The 21,100-nt window shown below is 44.8% G+C and overlaps 1 protein-coding gene across 1 annotated transcript in view; it reads right to left on the bottom strand.

Annotated features, from left to right (window-relative positions):
- Positions 1–21,100, bottom strand: part of GARNL3 (GTPase activating Rap/RanGAP domain like 3) — a 166,175-nt gene that overhangs the window by 131,960 nt on the left and 13,115 nt on the right. Inside the window, exon 2 of the mRNA XM_061433539.1 lies at positions 14,691–14,861. Coding sequence (XP_061289523.1) covers positions 14,691–14,861 — 171 coding nt within the window. The remainder of the gene's footprint in view (positions 1–14,690; positions 14,862–21,100) is intronic.

Genomic DNA, 21,100 nt, shown 5'->3' with positions numbered 1-21,100 from the left:
CATCACAGTGAATACATTGTGACATCATTCACTAGCCATTAGCTGACGATGAGGCTGGCATTTCCTATGTCTAGTGGCTGGCATCCTTCAATAAACAGGTAATACAATTAAGTGCAACAGATCACACTGTAACATTACAAAGTGGATCAGCTGCAGGTGTCAAACTTATCCAACTATGAACTTAGGATTCTTGCATTTTATTGCATGTAAATTATAGTACAATAAGAAATTACTTAAAAATGTTATACAGAGTAAAAAAGAAACTCTGATCCTAAATTTAAATAAATTAACATCTGTATGTATAGAGAAATTCCATGTGCATAGGGTTGCCTGATATTTACTCAGCCCTGTGATAACCCACCACTCATTTACTGCCTGATTTTTGGCAAGAAACAGCCTTTCATGGGGCCTCAGTTCTACAGCTGTAAAATGGGGCTTGATTTATGAATTAATTCAACAAATACTGATAAACATGGGACAGTCCTCATGGGGCTGCTGGATTTAAAGAGAAAACACACATTAGCATGGTGAATAGTCTGAGCACAACAACTACTTGAAGAAACAGAGATTGTGCATCCATGTCTCTCATTAGCAAGAAGGTATGTGCATTTGAACAATACAAAGAAGAAAAAAAAGTCTCTTTGTGGAAATCCAGAGATAAGCTAGGCTCTCTTGTGATCAAAAATGCTCTAACTTTAAGAAATAGCAGTTAGGGAGGAAAAACTTTCCCTTTACTCTTCTATGTTCTGTAGCTGATGCCTGTGAATTAAGTTGACAAAAGACAGATGAACAGAAGAAAAGGCATACAAATTTTATTTCTAATTTTACATGCACAAGGGCTGCACAGAAAAGAAAACCCCAAATAGCAGTTAGACTCAGAGACTCATATACCATTTAAACAAAGGGCAATAAATTATGGAGAAGTGACTAGACATAAAAAAGGGGGCCAAATTTGGGGATTCTGGGAGGGTCAGTCATGGGAAGGGAGCCACATGGGGGAAAGCAATGATAGATAGGGTTACTTAGAAAGGTTTGTTTATGTAGACTCACTTTGTGCAGTCTCTGTCTCTGGTAGCAAGGGCTGTTCTCCTCCTCTTCGTAAAGAGAGGGAAGGGGGTACCTTCACATAGAGAAATTAATGCCCTGCTTTTAGGCAGATGGGGGAGGGCAGACAGTTCTTCCTATATCTGCCTTTTCTCAGCTTCCTTCAGCTCAAAATAATCTTTATGCCAAAGTGGCATTTTTGGGGTGGTGTATCTTGATCTGCTTTACAGCCCCTATCAATATGTGAAAAATTCTTAGTCTCAAATGTAGAGGTAAATGCTTGTGGAACTGACTGAATTTTCCCTTGAAATAACCTAGGAGAGGGGGAAGGCTCCTCCCACTGCTTTTTAAATGACCTCTGTATTTTATTCTAATTTTTAGGATCAATTTAGGTCCCTTGTTATTTAGTCAGTCATGTCTGATTCTTTGTGACCCCACAGACTGTAGTACATCAGGCTCTTCTATTCTCCACTATCCCTGAAATTTGCTCACATTCATGTCCATTGAGTCGGTGATGCTACCAAACCATCTCATTCTTTGCCGTCCCCTTCTTCTTTTGCCTTCAATCTTTCCCAGCATCAGGGTATTTTCCAACAAGCTGACTTCGCATCAGGTGGCTACTCCATACTTACTTGTGCTCTGTTTTTCTCCAGATACATTCAGACCATGTGCTGGAAGAAAAGCAGCTTACTCTGTGCTTTTAAGGTCAAACTATATTTGTGAAAGATTTTCTAAAATGTTAACTTCACCAAGGTACTCTGATCCTGAGACAGTCTACAAAAATGAGACTTTGAGACCAAGGATGAGAGAGTAGAGAGGGTGGGCGGGGGGGGGGGGATGTTCTTCAAAGAAAGCAAAATAGCAAAATAATAGATAGACCAAATTCACAGAAATATAGAAGGCAAAAGGATTTTAACCAAGAACATTTGTTAATATAGGAGATGACAGGAAAACAACCAGCCTCCATCCAAAGCCAAATGGGATTTATAAAAATGAGGGTTAGTTTAGGTGAATTTAGGGCATGGCAGCCTGAACTATTTCCTTCTGCTTCTTATAAGCAACGATTACAAAGAGTCCTACTATCTACCACTATTTATAGCGTGCCCTCATGGTGTACTGTACTGTACTTTGAGATGAGGTGAGCACCAAAAATGGGTTGCTGGCCCTTGAGGACTGTAAAATTTGAAAGAATAGAAAATGCGAATAGTCAAAGGAATAAAATTTTTAGTAATGGCATAACCTCCTTGAGGAAAAATGATTGCTGTTAGTGATTGTTCCTCCAGGGGATGTGGGGCTCAGTGGTGCAGCTTCCATTCCCAGAAAAGGACCAGGACATCCTGGCAGAGGGACACCATACTCCTCCCTGACTTAGATCACACAGAGCAGCAAGGCAGCACTGAACCTTAAGCCACCCTTGAAAGGTGAATGTGAGTCCACATTCGTCTCCCTTCCATTTGAGTCACTCACCTCCCTGGGGACCTCACTACTCCTGTACCTTCAAATACTGCCTCTATGCTAATCCAAAGCAAATCTCCAACTCAAAACTTTTTCTCCAAGTGCAAGTTCTGACTTCCAACTGCTGGACGTGGTTCTGTGAACCCCCTGGGAGCCCCTAAAACATAACATGCCCCCAGGCACCCTCACTCCCACTCCTCACTCACATCTTGGTCAGCAGCACTGCCATGTTTTTCCTACTCACTTGAGGTTCAAGTTCAGGGTCATCACCCAGATTTTCCCCCATATCCAACATCTAATCAGTCTCCAAGCCCCGGTACAGGCCTGCACAGTGTTGCTTTTGACTGGTGCATGTTTGTATGTGTGAATTTGTATTTCATTATTTTTAAAAATTTTAGTCATGCATATTTTTGGTGTCCTTTTTAAAATTTATTTTTATTTGGAGGATAATTGCTTTACAATGTTGTGTTGGTTTCTGCCACACTACAATGTCAATCAGCCATAAGTATACATATATAAGTATACATATATCCCCTTCTTCTTAATCCTCCCTCCCATTTCTCACCCCATCCCACCTGTCTAGGTTGTCACAGGGAGCTTAACCCGGTACTCTATATGTCATTCTTTGAAGAGATAAAGCTCACTTCCTTCAAAATTCACAGAGTCCAAAGGGCCATACAGGAGAAAGTCTCTCGTCTCCTCCCTCTTGGCCCCACCCCCCTCTCCCATTTCCTCTCCCCATCAGTAGCCTCTACTGTTTGGTGTGTGTCTGCCAGAGATGCTGTGTGCACTTACAAAGAAAGAAAAACATATATTCCTTTTTGTCTTTGGTAAATACATCAGTAGTAAACCATTCACAATTCCATTCTTTTTGTTATTTTTTCATTTAATGTACCTTGGCAAGCTTTCCAAATCAGTACCAAAAGAGCCCCTGTAATTTTTTCTTTTGGCTACATACTATTCCATTGAGTAGACACACCATATTTTATTTAACCAGTTTCCTAGGTAAATGGTTTTAAACCTTTTGCTACTACTAATAAACTGCAATGCATAACCTGTACATGCCATTTTGCACTTGAGGATATTTCCAGAATTATACCATGTCTCGTAGTCCTTTGTCACTCCTTCTCCTTTTCATTTCCTTTCTCTGCTTTAGCTTAGACCTTCATCATTGCAGAAGGCTCCTAATTGGCATCTTTGTTCTATTATCTTTAACTTCAGTTCGGTTCAGTCACTCAGTCGTGCCTGACTCTTTGCGACCCCATGGACTGCAGCATGCCAGGCCTCCCTGTCCATCACCAACTCCCAGACTTTACTCAAACTCATGTCCATTGAGTCGGTGCTGCCATCCAACCATCTCATCCTCTGTCGTCCCCTTCTCCTCCCGCCTTCAATCTTTCCCAGCATCAGGGTCTTTTCAAATGAGTCAGTTTTTCACATCAGGTGGCCAAAGTATAACCTTTAACTGACCCAACAAATATTTAGTGAGCACTTTCTATGTGTCAGACACTTTGTAAAGACCAAGAAGAACAAGAAATTTTAAAAATAAATCAGCCCTTGTGACCGTGCTTCCAGAGGTCGTGGGGGGCTTGGGCCTTCCTGGGCAAGTGCAAATAGCGGCAGTGGAGGCTCGAGAGGAAAGTTTGTTAGTGGAGGCAGCGGTAGAGGTCGCCACGTACGGTCCTTTACACGATAAATATTCTTGGGAACATCCTAAGTGCATATGAACATTTCACGAGGACAGTAAAAACAAGACATTGGAGGACCAATTTAGGCTTAGCAGTTACCTGGATACATCTGAGAGAATATTTTTATCTGAAGAAAGCAAATTTTGTTTGATACCTAACACAAGATTTCAATAAAAATGGAAACTTTGTATGTAAAATAAATAAATAAATAAATAAATCAGGGGCCTTGTTTACCGAAACTCGGTCTCACCGTGTCGTTCTTTCTCTTACCTTCTGGCTGAATTATTCAGCCTCTTTTCTACACTGAATTTCCTCACTGAGCTATCCTTATTTCAGCCTCTTTTCTCCACTGAATTTCCTCACTGAGCTATCCTCATTTTATTACTCTTTATATCCTTAATTAACGTTTAATTAAGCAGTTGTTTCCTGATCTTCGCCTACGCCGTCTCTCCTTCGAATACCCTGGATCAGCCAGGGCTGGTCCCCGGCAAATCAGTATTCTGCCCCAAATCCAAAAAAATCTGCAAGGGAAACAAACACGGGGACGTGACGGCAAGCCGACATGGAGCGGTGCAAGCGTGCACAGCATGGGGACGAGACGGCAGGCCGACACGGAGCGGTGCAAGCGTGCGCAGCCTGGGGACGAGATGGCAAGCGGACACGGAGCGGTCAGGAGTGTTTGGGGCATGGCCCGGCCTCTCTGAGAATCCCCCAAGAAGATCAGTGCAAAGCCTTCTCCATTTAGAACTACTGCCTTCAGCCATTTGAATAACACTGAAAAGCACTGAAGCATGTGAGACCATAGCACCCCCATCAGGGATCAAAGCCGTGCCCCTTGCAGTGGAAGCACAGTCTTAACCTCTGGACTGCCAGGGGACTCCCGATGTTCCTTTGCATTTTAAGTTTGGGATCAGAGTAGAGGACCATGTCTTAAAAAGTGTTTAGGGGAACTTAATCTAAAATTATGCTAAGTTGGGTTGGTGGAGGGTGAGCCATACATAAGGGGATGAAAGCCCTATTTCGGGTGGGCTTGATAATAATGCAAATGAAGATGGATATGAGAAAGAAGGTGAAACAAGAGTAGGGTTAGTATTTGATGAAATAAAACAGAACAAAACTGGAAAAAAAATAATAAAAATAAAAATAAATCAATAAAACCTCCTTCTAGCCAGACCCATACAAATCCTAGCCTGCCTCACAATTGTCTGAGCTTTAGGAGGCTTTTAATAAATCAAACTGCTCTCTTCTCTGTATTTGGAATCAGTTGAAAATTAGTGACAGGAGTCAGGCAAATGGAAATTGAAACATCAATTTCCTTATTGTTGGAGTTTCACTGGCAAATGTGGCCAAGACCAACAGCCACCTGGGCTTCCTACTACTTCCCCTCATTTAAACCCAGAGGCTTTCTCTCCAGCTCTGTGTTTTTAAACCAAGTAGACTTTTATTCAGGAGCAAACTAGGTTTTAAATAGCTTTTGAAAGCTATTTTAGAGTGTTTAAATATGTACTGTGGTTAGTTGCTCAGTTGTCTCTGACTCTTTGCGACTGCATGGACTGTAGCCCATCAGGCTCCTCTGTCCATGGGGATTCTCCAGGCAAGAATACACAAGTGGGTTGCCACGCCCTCCTCCAGGGGACCTTCCCATGTTTAAATATGAAATTGCCTAAATTTGTATAATGCCTTGATTATAAACTCTTTCAAACATGACAACTTTCTCCAAAAGATCAACAAGTAAACCACTGCTAATTCAGCCTAGTGATGGAAATGAATCTGAATTGTACTTTAAAAAAAATCCACTTGTTGCTAGGATATTGTAACTAATCATAGGAAGGACTGATGGTTTAAAAAAAAAATAGGCAGGGACTTCTCTGGTGGTCCAGTGGCTAAGATTACCAAGCTCCCAATCAATGCAGGGGGCCCAGGTTCTATCCCTGGTCAGTGAACTAGATTCCACATGCTGCAACTAAGACCCAAGGCAACCACATAAAGAAATAAATAAATTTTTTTTTTAAAGAGTGGGCAGATAATTCAGACGGGATTAAAAACTCTTCAAACTTTCTTTCCTCAGGTCCTGGTTGACATCCTTTTAAGGCAGAATGGCCCTGAATAACCATCTTTTCTATAGGTTTCCTTTGTCTTTTCCTAATATATTGAGCTAACGAAGAGACTGTGCCTCTTGTTACTGGTGTTGATACTGGCTCCTTTTCCAAGCGGAGGTCACAAACGTAGTCACAAAGCTGCTTCAAGTCCTTCTCCAGTAGGTATTTGCATAGCCGCACTATCTCCACGTACTTGTCCTAGTCCAGGGGTGCCATTTTAGAAATACAAAGCTCCAACGGAGGTGGCAGTATTGGTGGTGGTACTAGACACAGCAGCGGCGGAGGCCTGGAGGCCGAAGCTGGAACCCTCCCTACCTCACATCCACCAGTGAGAGGCATCCGGCCTGTGAGAGGCGTCTGCGTCTATGTATGGATGTGAGTTGGACCATAAAGAAAGCTGAGCACCCAAGAATTGATGCTTTTGAACTGTGGTGTTGGAGAAGACTCTTTTAAGAGTCTCTTGGACTGCAAGGAGATCAAACAGGTCAATCCTAAAGGAAATCAGTCCTGAATATTCATTGGAAGGACTGATGCTGAAGCTGAAGCTCCAATACTCTGGCCACCTGATGAGAAGAACTCACTGAAAAAGAACATGATGCTGGGAAAGATTGAAGGAAGGAGGAGAAGAGGACAATAGAGGATGAGATGGTTGGATGGCATCACCGACTCAATGGACATGAATTTGAGCAAGCTTTGGGAGTTGGTGATGGACAGGGAAGCCTGGCATGCTGCAGTCCATGGGTTGCAAAGCATCAGACATGACTGAGCAACTAAACTGACTGACTTTGCTTCTTGTAGGGTCGGACACAGCCCTGAAATGAGGTTATGAATGAGGAGACACGAGGATGCAGAGAGACTTGTTGTGTGCCTCTGCCCTCCCTTCCCAGCTGAAACCGCTTTCTCAGAGGAGCCCCATGGCTTCCTGAATCATCAAACTCAACAGAAGATATCGTTTTGATCTTCAAACTTTCTGTTATATTCAACACCTTCAGCCCCAGGCCTGGGTCCCACCACTACGGATTCTAATTTAATCAGTTCCACGATCCATATTTTTTAAAAAACTTCCTAAGTTATTTTTGTGATTGGTCAGAGAGCACTCTCCTTTTTGAAACTGCCCCTCTGGCTTTTCTGACCCCTTCAAATTATGTTTTTCTACTTCCTGAGCCCTCCCACTGCTCACCAGGGAAGCAAGAACTGCCTCCTCTGCCCCTGGTAACAGACATTCCCCCAGAACTAGGAATGGAAATGTGACCCAGGCTGGGAAACTCAAGTCCTTTCCCAGGGTTCCTCTAACTGAAGGGAAAATATATTTTTTAGTTAATTTATTTTTAATTGAAGGATAATTGCTTTACAATATTGTGTTGGTTTCTGCTGTACATCAACATGTATACATCAACATGCATCAGCATACATACAACATGCCATATAGCAACATGAATCAGCCATAGGTATATACCAGGGCTTTCCTGGTGGCTCAGATGGTAAAGAATCTGCCTACAATGCAGGAAACCCGGCTTCTATCCCTGGGTCGGGAAGATTGCCTGGAGAAGGCAATGGGAACCCACTCTAGTTTCCTTGCCTGGAGAATTCCATTGACAGAGGAGCCTGGGGGGCTAGTCTATGGGGTCACAAAGGGTTGGACATGACTGAGTGACTAACACTTTCACTTTCATACGTATGTCAATGGGGAAGATTTGTCCTCTCAAGTTGCAAGTCTGAGAACATACCCCACGCTGCCCAATATCGTACTCACTGCAGTGGTGAAAACTCATGGATGGTAGGAGACATGGAGGTCAACAGGCAGAAAGAAAGCCGGCTAAGGAGTGGGAGCTTGAGGGTGTGGACTGACTGCTCCTGGATCCAGTTGACCCTGAGGCACGATCTGTCCCTTTCCCTAGTTTGGTCACATGAACCCACACATTCTCCTTTTATACCTAAACTATTTTGAGATGGGTTTCTATCACTTACAACCAACAAGCCCCTCCACAGTTCATCTCTTAGTTGGTTTCTTGGCCTCCTCACTGCACACATCAGTGAAATTAACTTTTAAAAATCAGAGCCCAAACCATCGCCTGTCTATCTCAAAAACCACTCAGTGCCCCACTGTCCTGGGATTAAGTACAACACCTTTCACAATATGTCCCCCCGTCTGACTTTCCAGACTTCCTACTACTCCATACAAGTGGCAAGTCAGGATCTGGTCATCCAGAACACCCTTCTACCTCTGCTGATTAAAATCTATTCAAGAAAAAGGAAAGAAGGAAGGTTCTCCTCCTTTTTCAAGATCCACTTCACTTTACTCTAAGAAGACTCTTCTAATAACTTCCTGCCTCCAAAGATGTAATTATATCCCTCCTCAGAACTAGAAGTTCTCGGTTCACATATTATTGAAGCCTGCCCCAACAGCAGTATCTAATGATCTCTGTCTCATTCTGTCTCAGATTCTGTGCTGCCTCATCTCAAGACCCTCTCTTTAAGGGCAAGACCATCACTGAGCTGCCAGAGTCAAAACTCTGAGGGTCACTTCCTCACCTCACCACCCATGCATTTACCAGGTCCACTCTAACTTTCCTCTTAATTATTCCTTAACCCAATCCCATTGTTCCTGCCACTCATCAGAACACTTAATATCTCTTACCCAGCCACTCCGATAGGTCTCCCAGCTGCCAACATTTTTCTTCTGCAATCTAGCTGCCCACTGACGCCAGTAATCGTTCCAGTATGCAAATCTGATCATGCTCTGCTCTAGCTAAGAGAGTCAAGACCAAACTTCCTAGCAAGGCGGTTAAGCCCCCCACTGCCCAGTGACTTGGCTTTTGTCTGCCATCCCAGGCTCATTGCTCACCACTCCCCAAGAAGCACCAGCCAGACCAGACTGTTTGTGGCTCCCCTCAAATCTTGAGTGCTTTAATGCTGCTGGCCTTTGCACAGATGGTCCCCTCTGTCTGGGAACGCCTCCCTGGCCTCTGCCTGGTAAAGGTCTCATCCTTTAGGTAGTCCCTCCGCTGAGAAATCTCCTTGGACTTCCCTAGGTAACAGCACTTCCACAAGCCCCAGCTTAATCTGGAAGGAGATGCTCCCTCTGCATGCCCAGTGCCTAGAACAAGGCCCAGCGCAGCACACAGGTACTCAGTAAGTTGATTTGTGATCACTCACCTAGACATCCCGGTGACATCCAGGATGTGTGAAGTCAAGACATCTTGGAGTGTGAAGCCAAGTGGGCCTTAGGAAGCATCACTATGAACAAAGCTAGTGGAGGTGATGGCATTCCAGCTGAGCTATTTCAAATCCTGAAAGATGATGCTGTGAAAGTGCTGCACTCAATATGCCAGAAAATTTGGGAAACTCAACAGTGGCCACAGGGCTAGAAAAGGTCAAGTTTTCATTCCAATCCCAAAGAAAAGCAATGCCAAAGAATGTACTCTACAATTGGACTCATTTCACATGCTAGCAGGGTAATGTTCAAAATCCTTCAAGCTAGACTTCAATAATACATGAACCGAAAACTTCTAGATGTACAAGCTAGATTTAGATAAGGCAGAGGAACTAGAGATCAAATTGCCAACATCCACTGGATCACAGAAAAAGCAAGAGAATTTCAGAAAAATATCTACTTCTGCTTCATTGACTATGCTAAAACCTTTGATTTTGTGGATCACAACAAACTGTGGAAAATTCTTCAAGAGATGGGAATACCAGACCACCTTACCTATCTCCTGAGAAACCTCTATGCATGTCAAGAAGCCAACAGTTACAACCAGACAATGGACTGGTTCCAAATTGGGAAAGGAGTTTGTCAAGGCTATATATTGCCACCCTGCTTATTTAACTTATATGCAGAGAACATCATGCGAAGTGCCAGGCTGGATGAAGCACAAGTTGGAATAAGACTGCAGGGAGAAATATCAATAACCTCAGATATGCAGATGATACTACTCTAATGGCAGAAAGCAAAGAGGAACTAAAGAGCCTTTTGATGAAAGTCAAAGAAAAGAGTGAAAAAGCTGGCTTAAAACTCAACATTCAAAAAATTAAGATCATGGCATCCAGTCCCATCACTTCACGGCAAACAGATGGAGGAAAAGTGGAAACAATGACAGACTTTTTTTCTTAGGCTTCAAAATCACTGTGGACAGTGTTGCAGTCATGAAATTAAAAGACATTTGCTCCTTGGAAGAAAAGCTATGACAAACCTAGACAGTATATTAAAAAGCTGAGATGTCACATTAATGACAAAGGTCCATATAGTCAAAGCTATGGTTTTTCCAGTAGTCATGTACAGATGTGAAAGTTGGACCATAAGGAATGCTGAGTGCCAAAGAACTGATGCTTTTGAATTGTGGTGTTGGAGAAGACTCTTGAGAGTCCCTTGGACTGCAAGGAGATCAAACCAGTCAATCCTAAAGGAAATCAGTCCTGAATATTCATTGGAAGGACTGATGCTGAAGCTGAAGCTCTAATACTTTGGCCACCTGATGCGAAGCACCAACTCATTGTAAAAGACCCTGATGCTTTCCCTCATTGGAAAGATTGGGGCCAAGAGAAGGGGATGACAGAGAATGAGATGGTTGGATGGCATAATCGACTCAATGGAGATGAGTTTGAGCCAACTCTGGGAGATAGTGAAGGACAGGAAAGCCTGGTGTGCTACCATCCATGGGTTTGGAAAGAGTCCAATATGACTGAAGAGAGTGAACAACAACAAAGATATCAGAATACTTTCTGGCAGAAAGCAGGCCTTGGATAACCATGGTACCTCACATAAGGCCCAACTTTGTGCTTGGTCAGCTTTACTGAAGTGCAGTCAGGTCCTGCTGTATTCTTCACTCCACAGAAGCAAGATACCCTGTGGATACTGACATGCCATAAACACTTTGCTCTTACTTGCACAGCTGAGGTTAGGAGAGTGGCACTGGGACTAGACAGGTGCAAATCTCTGCTCCATCACTTACAGAGCAGTGTGTGTTCTGAACACGTGTTTCTAACTCTTTTGGACCTTTCATCTGTAAGATGGAGCCAGCAGTTGTTACCTCGTTGGATTTTTTGGTGAAGACTAAAAAGAGAAAACACATTTGGTATGTCTGCACAAGTGCCTGGCACAGGTAGCCAGTAAATCTGTTGAATGAATGAGTTAGTGAATGAACGGCCCGTAGAATGGCAGCAATTCTTAAAGACACATCTCTCTAGTCCGTTTTCCAGAAAACCCAACATCTGGCTCCCAGTGAGTCCAGCCCTGACGCCCCTGAATCTGGGGTGCAGCCAAACCCCGCCCTCCCTGTTCCCGCTGCAGTTTCGCCAGCCCTGCGGCCGCCAATCACCAGGACCGGTCCCACCCCTAAACGTATTCTCCAATAGATCCCGGAAGGCCCCTCCTCGGGCTGCGGCCGCTGCATCTCATAGGCTTCCCGGCAGCTCTGCCCGCCCCTTTGACTACGTCATCCGCTCGGTGTTCTATGGGGCTTGTAGTATAGACAAAAGCAGCGCCCACCGCAGGGTTCACTTTGAGGGCTGTGACTCTGGCCTGGAGCTTGGGAGGAAGGAAGAGCGCCATTCCCCCATCTCACCTTTGGCTGATGAAGCCCAGGTTTCCCTGCTCTCCAGCGTAGAGCGCTGGGCCTGCCTGGACGCTAGTTACCAGCCACCTCCCAAGAAACAGGAGCATTTCGGTCAAATAATTCAGCATTCACTGAAATTTTAGATTTCAGTTTACAGTCGAGGTGACATTCATTTCCCACATTCTCATAAACGGACCTACGGGGCCACTGTGGGAAGAATGGGGGCAGCTCTGAAAAGCCAGCAGTGACTCCAGACTTCTCTGATTTCCTGGAAGAACCCACTGCAGAACTAGCAATCCTGAATTTATCCAAACCCTGTTACTCCTTGGAAGGAAAGTTATGACCAACTTAGATAGCATATTAAAAAGCAGAGACATTATTTTGCCAACAAAGGTCCGTCTAGTCAAGGCTATGGTTTTTCCAGTGGTCATGTATGGATGTGAGAGTTGGACTATGAAGAAAGCTGAGGGCAGAAGAATTGATGCTTTTGAACTGTGGTGTTGGAGAAGACTCTTGAGAGTTCCTTGGACTGCAAGGAGATCCAACCAGTCCATCCTAAAGGAGATCAGTCCTGGGTGTTCTTTGGAAGGACTGATGTTAAAGCTGAAACTCCAATACTTTGGCCACCTCATGTGAAGAGTTGACTTGTTGGAAAAGACTCTGATGCTGGGACGGATTGGAGGCAGGAGGAGAAGGGGACAACAGAGGATGAGATGGCTGGATGGCATCACTGACCCGATGAACCTGAGTTTGAGTGAACTCCAGGAGTTGGTGATGGACAGGGAGGCCTGGCATGCTGTAATTCATGGGGCTGCAAAGAGTTGGACATGACTGAGTGACTGAACTGAACTGTGAACTTTGTCTATTTCAAACTGTATTGTCGCTTAAAATCATGCAAGCTATCAGTGGCTCCCCATTGCCTGAGATATAAAAATTTATACCCCTCAGGGCTTCCCTGATAGCTCAGTTGGTAAAGAATCCACCTGCAATGCAGGAGACCCTGGTTCCATTCCTCAGTCAGGAAGATCCCCTGGAGAAGGGATAGGCTACCCACTCCAATCTTCTTGGTCTTCCCTTGTGGCTGTGCTGGGAAAGAATCCACCTGCAATGTGGGAGACCTGGGTTCGATACCTGGGTTGGGAAGATCCCCTGGAGGAGGGAAAGGCTACCCACTCCAGTATTCCTGCCTGGAGAGTTCCATGGAGTGTATAGTCCACAGGGTTGCAAAGAGTCAGACATGACTGAGCGACTTTCACTTTCACTTTAGCTAGGCATATAAGTTGCTTCATAGCTATTTTGTATTTATTTATGCTAGGAAAGATTGGGGGCAGGAGGAGAAGGGCATGACAGAGGACGAGATAGTTGGATGGCATCACCAACTCAACGGACATGGGTTTGGGCGAACTCCAGGAGTCGGTGATGGACAGGGAGGCCTGGCGTGCTGTGGTTCATGAGGTTGCAAAGAGTTGGACATGACTAAGCGACTGAACTGAACTGATGTTAAATGTAACTGATGTTACATTTAACATTTCTCAACATTTGCTGCATATGAGAATTCCCTGGGGAGCTGTATAAAATATTGGTATCTGTGTTCCACCCTGACTTGCGCATCTTGGGTAGAATGTGCCGGCTTTCTGTTTCAGAGCTCCCAGGCTGACTTTGTGCAACCAGGGTTGCAGAACCACTGGTTTGAGAATCACTAGTTTACTGCCTGTCAACACTGCTGGGACCCATTTCCACGGATCCGAGCCTTTGCTCTTCAGTTTCCTCTGTTTCAAGTGGCTTTCTTTCCTTTTCCTGCCTGGCTGCCGGTCATCCTGACTGGCTAAGTGCAACTGCTTCTCGTTTTCCTCCCTGTCCTCCAACAGATTCCTTCCTCCTGTAGCACTTTCTACATGCTCCTTTTCTAGTGGCAATGGAGTTATTAATATTTGGTTACTTTTCTGCCTTCCTGGAAAGGCTGTCCCTGGGTCAGAATCTCTGGGGTGGGCCTCAGGCATCAGCTATTTCTTAAGCCTGATAGGTGATTCTGATCCATGACCCTCAATGGAATTTAGGCTCGCAAAAGCACCAGGTACAGTAAGCATTGATAATTTTTGTTGCATGGAATCGATGAAGTATCTCTTGTTCTTAAGGCAATCATATTGTTGCAGCTAGTTGCCTTTGATTCCCCTGGAAAGCTAAGCACCCCTGTGTTGAGGTATCCTCTTCTTCATTCATTACTTATTCATTCATCCAGCAAATAGTGTACACCCTAACAAAGCCCTGGGGACTCAGGAGTAAATTTAATAAAACATAGTTACCACCCTCTGGGACCTAGAATCTATTAATATATTAGTTATAACATAGTTATTATTATCATTTCTTCTGAATAATAATTGGAATTTTCCCCTTCTAGATACTATTTGATATCCACAGGTGAGGAGATATCTTATTTCCTTATATCCTGAGTATGTTGCTGGCACACTGAGGACATCCTGTAAATGTTTATTGAATCAAGGTACCACATTTCATTGCACTTGTCACAATTTATTTGTGTGATTATCTGATTAATGACTATCTGTTCTATGAGCTATAAATCCCCTGAGAACAGGAGCTGAATCTATTTTGCCTGCCATGCCTGACACAAGGCCTGGCCAGAGTAGGTGTTCAATGATCATGGCTAAGTAAATACACAAATGCATATAAGGCACCATTAAGAAACAGAAATGAAATCTCCCAATCAAATATCCACTCCCTTCTCCCTCCATACTCTTCCCCCCAAAGATAATTTTCTTCCTGAGCATTAGGGTTTCAAGCTAGAGTGAGCATGAGCCCCAACTGAGATGATGCTTCTCTTACTTACTTACAGGTTGACCTGGGCCTCTACTTCAGGGTCTTTAGCCGGCCACGTCTGCAGGGGCTGGATGCCAAAGGACAGAGAGGACTTGGCTTTCCACATGAGGGTCTGTGCCATCTGATTCCCGCAGGGCCCTTTCGTCAGAGGGTCCATCAGGGGGCCTGGAGGCTGCAGTGCTGTACTGAAGCAGAGGGGTTGGGAAAAGCACTGAGGACAGAGTAGAACACGGGCCAGTGCTGGCCTGTTCCCTCCCTGGGGGCCAGCCCGTCAGTAATAAGGGGTGAAGACAAGACACTCCCAAGATCCAGGTGCCCCACCAAGACTGCACCAAACCCTTACTGCACACTGTGACATCACGGCCATAGAACCATCCAAATCCTATCACATCCCTTAGCAATGAGTGGAGGCCTCCACACTCCCAGGCAGTGGAGTCGAAGGTACAAGGAGGACAGTGAGTATGTGAACCATCACAGACTTATTTAGAAAAAGGCAGCATCCGCTGGGGAAGGGAAAGCTCGGTCTGGAGTACCTGCAGAGGATGGACCTCATAGCCATCGGTGTTTAGTCCAGGAGTGCCTGGTTTATCTCCCAACTTCCAATTAAAACAGCCAAGAAGAGCCATAAAAAGAGCCTATGCTGGCAACAACGCTGTAGTCAAAAGGACCAAAGTCACATTTCAAGAGTAATGGCATAGAGGAAGTAAGCAGTAACCACTTGTTGAATTAACGAATGGATGGTTTATGGGAAGAAATTGAGAAATGCATTACTGAAACAAGCCTGTTTCTTTCTCCGGTGACACAGTGAGGAAGGTGGGAAGGTGATTCTGGGACAAAAGAGGTCAGCTTTGTTAGGAAATGTAAGCATCCCGCTTTTTCTGATTGGAATTATTTTCTGAGCCAATCAACAGCATTCTTCCCTCATCTCTACCTAAAGTGACACACAAATCCAAAGCAAAGAAAATCCAACTACTTGGAAATGGAAAAATAAAAATCAGTCTTAGCTAACACTTATGTCAAAAGGGACTCTTTATACTGTCTTCTCAATAAACGCTGTGATGAGGCAAAAGACAAGAGCCTTGGTGGTCTTATTAGTGAGGAAGAGGCCTCTGACAGGGAGCCCCCATCCTGCTGCCGGGTTTAGATGCCAAGAGAAGTGACTCCACACAGCCTGGGTGTTTGGAGCCAGATGGGCACTACCCACTCCCAAGCTGCAGTGGTACCAATTATAGGCTGCAGGCATGTTGCAAAAGAAAAAAGGTCACTCTTGCCAAGTTTATAAGTGATGACCCAGCTCCCCCCATCACCTTGCCTGGGTCTGAGAACACAAGCTACATACCTGACCCAGACTGCTGGATAATCTTACCCTAGCTGGCTTCAGGCCACTTATCTTGGAAGCAGCTCGACAGACACGAAAGGCTCAAGCCTTCCACGTACGACAAATGGCAAGGAGGGAAGGTTCTGGTATGTTTGTTGTCAGTTATTCTTTACTCATTGGTACTTCAAGTCTTCCAAAACCCAGAGTCCTAGGGGTTATGGCTGCCTTAGCAATAAACAAACAAACAAATAACGAAGCAGGGTTCTGGGTGAGAGGCACAGTTTTTCTTTGAACCCTCTATAGATTTTTCTAAATTACAAAAATAACAGTTGTATGCAAAAGATTTATTAAGAAAATGTTCCTTTCTCAATTATGCAAGGTTTTTTTTAAAAAGGAAAGAGAGTGCTCCTGTAAGAAACCGGTAAGGGAGTGAAGGAAGCCGGATGGGGAGGTGAGGTTTCATTGTCAGGCGAAGTCCTGTGAAGGAACAGCTTCAACTCAAGTGGAGGCAGGCTGTCCCATGCAGTAGCATCGTGCCACATGTGACCACTGAGCAAGGAAATGCAGGCAGGGAAAGTAAGACATGCGCATGTGAAACACACACCGGACTTTGAAGACTTAGTACGAATAAAAAAGGATGCAGACTGTCTCAATAATTTTTATGTTGACTACATGTTGAAGATAAAGTGTATGGATTTTAATGTGGCTAGAAAATGTAAAATCACATACAGAGCTGGCTTTTCAATCTGCTTGAGGTCGGTTATGCATCAGAGCTGTCCCACCTGCGACGAGGAGCTGAGGGCCCTGGGTCGCGGGGTGGGGGCTGTAAACTCCAGGCACACGGTGCTCTCTGCACAGGTGGGCAGAGCAGCTGCAGTAAGCGCGAGGGTAGCCCACCTAGGAAGGGTGGCCACCCAGGTGTGGGTGGTAGGGCAAAAGTGCACTGAAGAGGGGAGGGGAGAAGATTCCAGAAATGGTGAAGGGATCTGATGGTATGCATGACACCCCCACTTCCGATCCCTTACCTCTCCCAGTTCAGTTTGGTATGATTCCCATCACTCCTCTGTCTACATATTCACAACTTTTATGTGACATATGTACTGAGACTACAATGGCGCTCTGTAATTTGCTCTTCTCTCTAATCCAGTCTTGGATATCTTTGTAAATCAGTAAATACAGATACATCTTTAACATGGAACATTACAGAAGGAAATACCTCCTATGTTTATTATATTCTTTTAATCTTTAAATACTAAGATTTTTTCATTGTTTTAGCATGTCTAGCCCTTTCATCTTTAAAATTATGTTTAGAAACACTTAAATGTTAGTTCTTTTAAACCTTTTCCACTGTTTAATTTTGTCTTTTTGCCTAACTTTACTCTTTGAGTTTTTGAGTTCTTTTTTTATACTCTCATCTAATTTTTTAGCTTCATTGTTTAACTGTTCAGATGCTGTCTCATCACTGTTAATTTTAATCCTTTACTCATTTCTGTTATCTTTTCTAGTCTTAATTTTCTAATTTAAAAAAATGTACGTTCCTCTTAATCGTCTGACTTATTTTATCTTTCTTGTCTCACTATTTAAAATATTCAGCAGAGGAAGAACTTCTTGGAAAGATGGCAGAGGAAGTGCTCATCTGCATAACTCCTTGGAACCCATGGAAATGAGCAAAAATAGCCCAATACACAGAAGAAAAGCTACTGGAACAAGAGAAGGGAGAAACTCCATGCTGTAATTCTGAAGATCTGCTGTATGGGCAAGAACGTTCTAAAGGCCGACAGTGCCTGATCTGGAGGCATGAGGCCCAGAAGCATGAGCAGCACTGGGCAGAAGGTGTTTGTTCTTTTTTCTTTTTCATGGGCCCAGCTTTCTAAAAAGAAGCGGAGGCCTAATCTGAGGAAAGGCTGAAGGAGAGAAGGAAGAGTACATCTTAAGAGCCATTTGAACCTCTCAAAAGATATTACCCAAGTACATTTGAGCCCACTAAACAAAGGCCCGTGAACCATGGGGAACCCCACTGACCTAGGCCCTCTTTGGAGGAGCCTGTTTGCCCTGAAGTGAGTAGAGGATGGAGAGCTGAACATTCAAGGGAAGACCTGCCATGGGGTCACATATACCACAGGCACAGGGGACTCTGCAGACAGGAGGACAGGGTGGGGAGAGAGTAAAACCAGACAGCATGTCCCCATTGCCTCTGTCCCCTTCCCACTTCCCAAGAAACATCAAAGCCAGACCTCCAGCACCAGCTCTGAAAGAGAAGATGCACCATCGCTCAGAGAAGCTGGGGTCAAGGTTAATCTACCCATATTATCAGTGGGTAAATGCAGACCCAGACAGAGGTGCTTCTACCCAAGATGAACATGCAGGAGAAAACTAGCACAGGACCTGTGAAAAGAGGTTTATAAAAGACAGATGAGAGTATAGATGAGAAGATTTTTTTTTAAATAGAAATCAAAGGAAACATAACAATAGCTTGGTTTTCTCAAAAAAAAAAAAAAAAAAAGAGAGAGAGACAGTAAGAACTCAAAACAAAAGATCAGATGATACCATAGACAGACTTTTCAAGGTTCTAGTAAAAATCCCAGACTGTGGCAGGAAAAGGGTTGGTTCACAGTGTGGAGGTGCTTTCTGGGAGGGGAGTGGGCCTGAAGGGGAGGAAATGAGGGTGCCTGTGAGTGAATCTCCTGCGTGGGGCTGTGTATGTGTGTGCTTTCTTCCTGGACTGGGGATGGTCCTCAGATGCACACAGCTTACAGTCTTCTCCTCTGTGACTCCCAAGCCCTCAGGACGACTCAAGCATCCGTATCATGAGTCTAAAGGGATTGCTGTTGTTGTTCAGTCACTCATTTGTGTCCGACTCTTTGCGACCCCATGGACTGCAGCCTGCCAGGCTTCCCTTCACCATCTCCCAGAGCTTGCTCAAACTCATGTCCATTGAGTCGGTGATGCCATCCAACACAACTGTGGCACGAGTGCTGTTTCAGACGCTGGGAGGTGGACCCCGGAAGGCAGCAACGTGGCACACAAGGCAACAGCATCTCAGTTCTGGCTCCTTCCACAGGGATGAGAGCTCCTTTGGTGCAGCTGCATGGGTCCCTGAGCTGCACCCATAATTCCACAAGGAACATGGGAAACTTCTGGAAGCCACACATACTCCTTTGTGTTCTATTTATTTTTTCGATCTGGGCCATTTTAAAAGTCTTTATTGAATTTGTTACAATATTGTTTCTGTTTCATGTTTTGGGGTTTTGGCTAGGAAGCGTAGGGGATCTTAGCTTCCTGACCAGGGATCGGACCAGAGATTGAAACTGCCTCACCCACACTGGAAGGCGAAGTCTTACCCACTGGACTGCCAGGAAGTCCTTCCCTTACGTTCTTGATCTTGTATCTTATTTCCCGTTCAGATTGTTGGCTGAAGACAACCTTAGTTGCACAAGTCTTCATTCTTGCTTATCGGAAAACCATGATCAGCTTTTGGGGTCTGAGCCGGCTCAGCAGCCAAAGGAGCAGTAATTCCCACAGAGCTGGGGGCCCCGAGGAGACTTCTATCCCGAAGGAAACTGTCTCCTCTCACACAGTCACTCCCCATCTTGCCACTTTCTTCCTCTGCAGCACTCAGTGCCCTGGGAGTCACCCCAGCTACTGGTACCCTGTCTGCCTCCCACCACTCCCCCCACTAAATGTTAGCTCCATGAGAACAGGGCCCCATCTGCCTTGTTCATGGTGTACCCCGAGTGCCTAGCACAGAGAAGGGCTCGAAAAATATATGTTGAATGAATACGTGGCTATGAGAAAATGTAAAAATATGTGGAACGAGTTCATTCGGAATAGAGAGACTTCGTGGGGCTGTTTTGGCTCTTTTTGAATGAGGTCACTGGTGGCCCTGGCCAGAGCGCTGTGGGACCTGCTCTATTTCTTTATCCATCTCTGACAGGCAGCTGGTCCGTGAGGACTGTGACAAGTGCAGGGAGCAAAAGGAATCCATCTGCCAGGCATCAACCAGGCCTGATGTATGGCACTGATGCTAGGAAAGCCTTAATGGCTGGCAGCGCTTCTAAAGGCACTTTTCTCTCTGGTCATAAAATGTGAGACAGGAATTTATGTCCTAGCTTTCATTTGTATTAAAACTATGGAATCACTGACATTTAACGGTTGTAAAGTCATCTGAGGCTTGATTTCCCAGTTTTACCTCCTCGCCCACTAAGACGGCTCCAAGACTGGCGTGCCAGCTACACAGCAGCACACCAGTGTGTACTACCAACTTTGGATCAGTGTGTCTTATTTATGTTTGCTGTGATTGAAGAAAGATGCTGTCAGTGGCAGATACTTCGGAACAATCGCAAAAGTTGGAAGGCTGAGACATAATTTCTTAACCTGGTTGGCAGTTTAGGGTTCTGGATGTGATTTAGAGTCCACACTCTAAATCAGAGGCACTCGTGAGAGACTGATCGGAGCTGGGCAGATGAAAATAGAGGACACAGGGCACCAGCTTGCTTTTGGAGATCATGACAGAGCTGGTGTGGTCCTAGAGTCAGCAGCGTCTTGACTCTCTGGGTTTCTGAGGGAGCAGGGGCAGCTTTGGGGATCAAAGCCGGGTTGGTTCTGCTGCTGGCTTTGGTGGCAGCTGCTTCTTGATGGATCAGCTTCTTGTTATGCAGTGGCAGCCTCCCTGGTCACTGCAGAGCACAGTGGTTTTGGGGACAGGAGTTGTGCCTGGGAGCTCAGGCTAGAGTCTGCTCTCCGGCCCTGCCAACAAGTCTGTAAGCACTTAATTTCCTGTATTGCTATTAAATCTCATTCTGCTTCTACCAGGTGGAGTGGTTTCTGTTGTCTGCAACAGATTACTGACCGATAGGCCTTACATAGTGATGTGTGTCTCACTGGGTTTTGAGCTTAACAGTTCATGTGACCCTGTGCAGAGTGCAGAGTATGCACAGTCTTCAGGTGGGAGCAATGGTACAATCTCCAGTGGGCAAGAAAAAGAGACTGTGTACTTTGAAGGGAAAACATAGGCATTTGGCCTTGAGAATTTAAAAGAGCTTGCTCACAGCACTAGGCCTTTCTGCTCCAATCAGCAAAGAGGTGCTAAAAGGCAACCAAAAGAAC

The sequence above is a fragment of the Bos javanicus genome, chromosome 11, assembly GCF_032452875.1.
Source record: "Bos javanicus breed banteng chromosome 11, ARS-OSU_banteng_1.0, whole genome shotgun sequence".
In the NCBI taxonomy this organism is placed as follows: Eukaryota; Metazoa; Chordata; class Mammalia; order Artiodactyla; family Bovidae; genus Bos; species Bos javanicus.
This window is presented reverse-complemented; position numbering and strand designations above follow the sequence as displayed.